This window comes from Eumetopias jubatus, unplaced genomic scaffold (genome assembly GCF_037043125.1).
Source record: "Eumetopias jubatus isolate StellerSeaLion01/CBP00866 unplaced genomic scaffold, mEumJub1_p1.0 scaffold_5, whole genome shotgun sequence".
In the NCBI taxonomy this organism is placed as follows: domain Eukaryota; kingdom Metazoa; phylum Chordata; class Mammalia; order Carnivora; family Otariidae; genus Eumetopias; species Eumetopias jubatus.
In genome coordinates this window covers 128,408,881-128,417,165 of record NW_028274811.1, presented here as the reverse complement: position 1 = coordinate 128,417,165, position 8,285 = coordinate 128,408,881, and the positions used below count along the sequence as shown (strand labels likewise).

The window sequence follows — 8,285 nt, the reverse complement described above, 5'->3', positions numbered from 1 at the left end:
GGATTTACCGATTTTTACAACGAAACTACAAATTTCTAGGACCACCCCCTTCCTCTAATCCTGTTGTTTTTTGCACAGTGTGTGTGCCTGCGCTCATTTACTTAGAAAACACATTTCCCTTTTTAAAGCCTGGAGCTGGAGAAGGCGGTGCCGCGTGCGGGGCCAGGGTAAGGCGGGGGACCCCAGAGGCGGTGCGGTGTGCTGGGGACTCCCGCCGGTGCGGACGTGGGCGACTGCGGCTTTAAGGACAAGGCCGGGGGCTGGCTGGGAGTTGTTGGGGTTAGGGACCGGGGAGGGGTGGGAAGGTAGGGGTGTGGGGAGGAGCCCTGATGTAAGAATGTTAATGAGAGGCTCCCCCAGCCCAGCCCCCACCACTCCCCACCCCCACCCACCCCACCCGCTGGAAATACAAGCCCAGCCTCGGAGCGCCTTGTGTGGTAACACGCTCCGCCGCTGCCACGCTATTTAAACGCGGGCTATGGATCCAGGAACCGGCGCGAATCAATGAGATCAAACGCGGGGGAGATGCACCGTCAATTACAAGCACTTGGACAAGTCTAACTTTTTTTTCTTTTACAAATACGCTTTCAAAAGCAATCTTAGCAACGCCCAAATAAGAAGCCACCTCTAAGCAAAATAGTATATATAAAGGGAGGGCGAATATATATATATATATATTTATAAGTATATATATATAAATATATTACAGGCGTACAGGTTTACACGCGGTGAACTTTTTCTTTCTTTTCTTTCTCTTTTTTTAAACGAGTGACACTGCAAAGAAAGACTCTTCCTCTCTGTCTTTTGGCGAAGGGGGTATTCTGTTTTCTTAGAGCGCCCAAGGGGGCGCAGGGACCTCGGAGAGAAGAGTGGGGAGGAAAGAGGAAGGGTGGGTGGGGGGCAGAGGGCGAGTCGGCAGCGAGGGCAGGCTCTTTCCTGCAGCACGATGCCGTCCCTGCTGGTGCTCACTTTCTCCGCGTGCGTCTTGCTTGTCTGGGCGTTGCTGGTCGGCAGCACCCGTGGCGGTGGCGGCGGGAGCGCCAGCCTCGGCGGATGGCGCCGGGAGAGAGAAGTACTGCAGCCGCAGAAGATCGAGGTGCTGGTGCTGTTGCCCCAGGACGACTCGTACCTGTTCTCTCTGGCCCGGGTGCGGCCGGCCATCGAATACGCGCTGCGCAGCGTGGAGGGCAACGGGACCGAGCGGCGGCTTCTGCCACCCGGCACTCGCTTCCAGGTGGCCTATGAAGACTCGGACTGCGGCAACCGCGCACTTTTCAGCCTGGTGGACCGCGTGGCGGCGGCGCGCGGCGCCAAGCCGGATCTCATCCTGGGACCCGTGTGCGAGTACGCAGCAGCGCCCGTGGCCCGGCTTGCGTCGCACTGGGACCTGCCTATGCTGTCGGCAGGGGCACTGGCCGCCGGCTTCCAGCACAAGGACACGGAGTACTCACACCTCACGCGCGTGGCACCCGCATACGCTAAGATGGGTGAGATGATGCTCGCCCTATTCCGCCACCACCAGTGGAGCCGCGCCGCACTGGTCTACAGCGATGACAAGCTGGAGCGGAACTGCTACTTCACCCTCGAGGGGGTCCACGAGGTCTTCCAGGAGGAGGGCTTGCACACGTCCGCCTACAATTTCGATGAGGCCAAAGACTTGGACCTGGACGACATAGTGCGCTACATCCAGGCCAGTGAGCGAGGTGAGCAGGAGTGCGCCCCGGAATTCCGGCCCTAACCCAACCGTTCTCGCGGCTCTCCCTACACACCCGTCCGCTCCTCTGCGGACCCTACCACCCCCTGCTGCACCGAGGACCCGGGGAGGACGCGCACGCGGGGATTCGCCCGGGTGTGCACCGTTTGGCTGCGACAACTTTTGACCATCTCCCTTCGCGGTCGCGGGGTGAATATAGAGGTCCGAGGCGGGTGGTGGAGCCTGGGGGAGGGGCATCTGGGCCTGCAGCTCCCGAATGCCCAGGTCCGACAGGTGCTGTCAGATTGCTTGGGTTTTTCTTCCTCTCTCTCCCTTCGCCAGCGCCAGACTGGTGATTGGGGGCGCACTCTCGGTGCCCTACTGCAACCAGGGTCTGAAAGCGTCCCGCGGCCGAGAGAATTAGTTACTCAGTCCTTTACCATCGTGCGCCCCCTCCTAGTGCGGAAGCATATTTTTTCGCTCCACAACTGGCTAGCGGCTACTTGTCTAGCTTCGTTCCAAGGGTTTCCTTGGCTGCACCTTCCACAAATCCCAGCTTTCTTTTAAAGGGTCATTGTTTCGCCCTTCTCATTCCTTCCGTGACCCTTATAAACGAGCCTCTGTGGTTTCCACCAAAAATGCCTCGCTGTGTCTGGACTCGGGCGACGCTTACTACCCCCCCCCCCCCGCGCGTTCGGCTCCAAGGTCTCTAAAGCGCCCCGAGCGAGGCTTTGCAAGAGCTCGCGCTGGGGAAGCGGGCGCTTACAGCCTTTGCACGTGCGCCCCAAGTTTTCTCCCCGGGTCTGTGGGAGTTTGAATAACTACCAAACCCGACAAAGCTCAAGGCTGAGGATGGCGGCTACCGCGGCAGGGAGCAGGGAGCGGGAGGAGAAGCGGGTGGTCGAGGATACCTAATTGCAGAAGACCCCAGTGCGGCCCATTTTACTGCAGTGTAGGCTGCGTGAAGGTGGGCTGAGATCCCAGCATAGTGCATTCCCTCTTTCCTGGTGTCAGGTTTGGGGTGCAGAGTCCCCGGGGGGAGCCGGGGAACCCACCTCGGCTTCCCCCTCGGCGCGCACGCTCCTGGATTGCCAGTGGTGCAGTCGGGGCAAAGTTCCCCACGACCCCACGCGGGGAAGCCACAGGCGAGAAGGGCTGAGCCAAACACAGGGCTGGTCCACGACTCGGCATGGCCAGGCGCCTGGGCGCTGTGGCTGTGGGACACAGCGCAACCGGAAGCTAGAAGCCTCAGGAACAGGTGAGAGTGGGCAGAAGCTCCCTGGAGGATGGCGTCGTGGTCGCCCCCTTGCTCAGTTTGGCCACTCGGACTGGGGAGTGAACGCACTCTTTAGAGAGAAGAAGTGGGAGGTGTTGACAGTGTTGACAGTGGGGATGCATGGCCAAGTTTTGAGCATTCGAACTCCAAGCTGTCTGCGCCGAATCCCTGCCAGACAAGCAGGCGGGGCGCCGGTTTTGCTGATTATGAAAAAGGGCACTTGTGTCCAACCGCTGAGGACTCGTCACGCCCGGCGGAGAAACCCACATCTACTTCTTTCCCCTCTCCCAGTCCCCAGGTTTTTGCAGAGCCTGTAGACCTCAGGTTGCCCTGTGTCCCCGGAACCTGATTCTTCAGCTCTGGTTTTCATGGCACGAAGGGCTGGAGATGGCCGGGGCGGGGGGGGGGGGGGGGAGGAGGGGGGTGTTATCCGGCGGGCGCGAGCCGCGGTCTGCCAACCCGTCTATGCTGCCACAGCCCTGAAGGTCTAAATGCTGGCGGTGACCGATGCACACACCGCCTGAGATCCATGGCCTCAGGGGAGCGGTCGGCCCCATGAGGGCAGATCGCAGCCACCGGTCCCCTCAGCCTCACAATGGTGTGGCTGAGGCAAGGGGTAGGGAGGTGCCAGTGCCCTGCTAGGCCTGGGGGCTTCAGAGAGCTTGGACTACAGTCTGGTGCCTCGGATTAATTTAATTCCTGAAGCCTCATAGCTGTTCCCAGGTCTTTTTGCTGCTTCTCCTTCTCTCTCTCTCTTTTATTTTGGTTTGAATTTAGTGGTGAAAGTTTGCTGGGCTGAACTGTGTGTATTGCAGGTGATGAGGCTATCATTCATAATCTAAAGTCTATTTCCAACAATGACTTGGCAGAAGGATAAATATTCATAAATATAAAACAAAACCGTTTCTCTACTAAGTCTTCTCTCCCACTCCCTCTTTCCCTACCCTCGGGTGAAAGTTGCTTGATCACAAAGCTCTCTCTGGGGATCTTTTACTAATCACCCTTACTTTGCCATAAGTGGTTAAAGTGTTAAATAGGGCTTCAGTTCAGGGGTTCCGTGGAGTTTGACTTCCAGAGCACCTGCCCTAGGAAAAGAGGTTTGGCTGCTGCTACTAAGCCTCATACCTCAGGCTCCTCAGCTAAAGTGGCAGTAGCTGGGGCAGCCCATGTTGGGGATGCTGGGAGGGTTAAGTGAGTGAACACGTGGAATGTGCTGAAACAGTGCCAGGCACATACCGGATGCTCAGTCAATGTGACGTTTGATTATGGTTATTCTTATTTTATATATATGATGATAATCGTCCTTACCGAGGTGAGGCCATGCCTTGGGGAGAGAACTCTGGCAGGAGGAGCAGATGCTCTGGCTTTGGGGTCCCCCGCTGCTGCATGGCCCTGGGCAAAGCATTTACCTTCTCTGAGCAGGGATTTCCTCCTGCTGGAACAGTGGGGTCAGATGAGAATTAGGCCTCTTCACGCTGATCTGGGGTTTGGATTTGTGCTCACTCAAATATTAAAAACATAATAACCGACCACAATTTTGTCCTCGAAAACTCCATATGAAACATCATAGAACCAGAGAGTGTCTGTCCCCCCCCCCCATCTTTTGGTGATAACATTCTTAGCACTTTTTCTGAACTTATTTTCATCTTTAAAATCATATCGAGAATGTTTGAATTTCCTAACGGGTAAAAACTGATAATGCCACCATCTCAAATAATAATATGACTAAAATTTCACTTGGCTATGTGCTGTACTGTAAAATGAAGAACTGAGGGGAACTGATCATTCCTTTTAAGGATTTACCATCAAGGTCAATAATTAAAAATTTTTTCCGTCTTTTGTCTTTAGCCAACATAGAGCATCACCGAAATACACATGCCTGAGTCTGTATCAGTAAAAACATAATGATCTTTACTTAAAACTTATTCAATGCTAGTCCACGACTGCCCTCAGTATTCTATAGTCAACAATAAATTTATTTTTTTTAAAAAGACAAGTTTAAAAATAACAATTTTTTCAAGCAATAGAAGCTAGCAGTTGTTTTGCCTATGCATCTTAGGAAACACAGAACTGGAAGGAGTATACACACACATTTTTTGTATGAAGAACTGTAGTTTTAGCCTCTTAGTTATTAGTGTGTCACTGATGTGGGCCTGCTAACAACTATAGAGACAACAGTATTTAATCAGTACAAGAGTCACTTATTTTTAGATTTAGGCTAGGATAAATGACCAAATGGTTGATCAGCAGAATTTTCAAGCAAAGAACGCATGATAAGTGTAAAATAACTAACACACAGCAGGGGAAAAATGAAGCACTGTAAGCTGCAGTGTAGAAACTCTGAAAGTCTTTGGAGTGGATGGACCTTTGTGAAAAACAAAAGTGCAATCTCTATTTTGCAAATGAAACCCATTGCTGTATAGTGTAGAAACAGCCAGAAAGAAGTCTTTTTTAAAAAAAGATACTAATTTTATGGGAGTTAGTTATACAGTTACATAGATTAAAAAGTCAGAAGATCACCCAAGAATAAGAGTTTGCTCCCTCACACTTTCCATGTTTCACTTGCCAGAGGAAAGTACTTTCAGCTCTTGCAGTGATTTCTGTAGGTATTTGACTTCATACCTCTAAATAACATGTGACTTTGATTATTTCGGTTTGAGGGTTTGTCTCTTGCCATCCCAGGGACAGATGATAATTTAGTTCTCTTCTCCTGCGTATTAACCACCTGCTCGAGCTCTCCTTGCAGACATCATTTTTTTTTACCTTATTTTAATTAAAAAAATTTTTTTTAAAATTTTTTATTAACATATAATGTATTATTTGTTTCAGGGGTACAGGTCTGTGATTCATCAGTCTTACACAATTCACAGCGCTCACCATAGCACATACCCTCCCCAGTGTCCATCACCAGCCGCCCCATCCCTCCCACCCCCCACCACTCCAGCATCCCTCAGTTTGTCTCCTGAGATTAGGAGTCTCTTATGGTTTGTCTCCCTCTCCAGTTTTGTCTTGTTTCATTTTTCCCTCCCTTCCCCTATGATCCTCTGTCTTATTTCTCAAATTCCTCATATCAGTGAGAGCATATGATACATGTCTTTCCCTGATTGACTTATTTCGCTCAGCATAATACCCTCTAGTTCCATCCACGTCATTGCAAATGGCAAGATTTCATTTTTTGATGGCTGCATAATATTCCATCGCACGTGCGCGCATGCATGCGTGTGTGTGTCCTTGCACACACCCTCTCAGAACGGTGGTGTAAGAATTTTTGGTTAGCTCAGCTTTCAGTGTCTCTATCATTGTCCTCTAAATGCTATCTGTAGTCGGACCAAATCAGCTATTACAATGACATTTCCTGCTTTGTTCTAGTTTTCCTTGGGTTAAAAAAAAAGTCTGTTTTTGCTTGTTTGCTTAGTTTCCTATGGAGTTACAACCAAATCATCCATCAACTCTATTGTAAGCCCCTGAGATGCTCCAGTTTGGTTATTTTCTAAGCAGATTGCACAGTTGTCACTCTGGATTCTTTCTTTAACACCCCCTGCAACTCCCATTGCCCCTCTCTCTCTCTGACTAGATCCCTAGGTGTTCCTCTTTCTTAGTTTGTGTTCTTGTTTTGGTGGATCACTTCCTCCAGGAGCTTTCTCAGAAAGGATGTAGGAGAGCTAAAGCTTGATACCTTTCATGACCAAAAGGTCATTTTCATGACCGAAAATGTCTTCATTCTACCCTTATACATTTTTATGGAATTCTAGGTTGGAAATCATTTTCCCTCAAGATCTGAAGGATTGTCTTACAGATTCCTATGTTGCTACTAGGAAGTTTGAATCGATTTGGATTCTTGACCTATTGTTTGTTATCTGTTATTTTTTTCCTGAAAAACTTTAGAATTTTCTCCTTGCTCTCAAAGTTTTAACATTTTGTTATGATGTACTTTCATGCCAGTATCTTGCCTTATGCATATCAGGGTATTGGAGGGTACACCTCTTCAGTTCAGAGACTCATGTCTTTTAGTTCTGAAAAAATTTCTTAAATTATTTCTTTTATCCCCTTCATTTTCTCTGTTTGTGTTTCTAGAATTTGTATTATTTGGATGTTAGACTTACTGGATTGAAACTCTACCTTCCTTACCTCTTTTCTCCTATTTACCACCTGTCTTTTAAGAAGAAATTCCTCTCATTTAAATATTTCTTTGCTCCCCAAATTTCTATTAAGTTTTGGTTTCTAATTTCTGCTATCATATTTTCAATTTGCAGCATATGGCATATATTGCTTTGCTTCCATAAAGTAACATCTCTTTCTTTTTTAAGCTTAGAATTAAATGGAAAATGGATGCAAGAGTCAGATAGAGAATGTGAAAATATGTTCTTTTAAAAGACTTTATTTATTTGAGAGAGAGCATGTGAGCAAGCACGAATGGGGGGAGGAGCAGAGGGAGAGGGAGAAACAGACTCCCCACTGAGCAGGGGCTTGATCCCAGGAACCCGAGATCACGACCTGAGCAGAAGGCGGACGCTTAACCAACCGAGCCACCCAGGTGCCCCCAAAATATGTTATTATTATTATTATTATTTTTTAAAGATTTTATTTATTTATTTGACAGAGAGAGACACAGCGAGAGAGGGAACACAAGCAGGGGGAGTGGGAGTGGGAGAGAGGGAGAAGCAGGCTTCCCGCCGAGCAGGGAGCCTGATGCGGGACTCGATCCCAGGACCCTGGGATCATGACCTGAGCCGAAGGCAGACGCTTAACGACTGAGCCACCTGGGTGCCCCATGTTTTTATTATTGATAAAACCAATCGGAAAACATGGATTTAGATTTGTTGCCACTTAGATTTGTTGCTACTTACTGTTATTTTTCCCTTAATATGTGCCCCTCTGGAAGCAGACATGCACCCAAAAGAGGAAGGAAGAAAGGATCCAGCATGCCATTTTTGTTTTCAGACTCACCTCACAAATCCAGCAATTTACTCCTTTTCCTCTGGGTGGTGGTGGGGGAGGGAGGGATAAATGAAGGCACATTGAGGGATGAGGAGTCTCACCCTCTTAGAGGTAACCCCAGATGGAAACATAAGACTGGGGAAAAGATATCCCCCCTAACTCAGGTATGCCACCTGGACTGTTTCTGGTTCTCTGAATTGGCTTCTGTAGCCACCCTTTAACGCTTCTCTCTGCCATTCTTAGAGTGATTGCAAAGTCACTTCCAGAAGACACTGGGAGTCAGATAGTGGAGGATGCCATGGGACATCACAAGTCTTTGGCAAAGAGAGAAATAGAGCAGAATGATGAACAGTCCATCCAGAACCTTAGAATCACACC

General features: G+C 49.2%; 1 protein-coding gene across 2 annotated transcripts in view; it reads left to right on the top strand.

Moving 5' to 3' along the window:
- The first annotated feature begins 946 nt into the window (after positions 1–946).
- Positions 947–8,285, top strand: part of NPR3 (natriuretic peptide receptor 3) — a 63,656-nt gene continuing 56,317 nt past the window's right edge. For both annotated transcript variants that reach the window (XM_028098077.2, XM_028098076.2), the window contains exon 1: positions 947–1,703. In XM_028098077.2, the coding sequence (XP_027953878.1) occupies positions 947–1,703 (757 nt within the window). The remainder of the gene's footprint in view (positions 1,704–8,285) is intronic.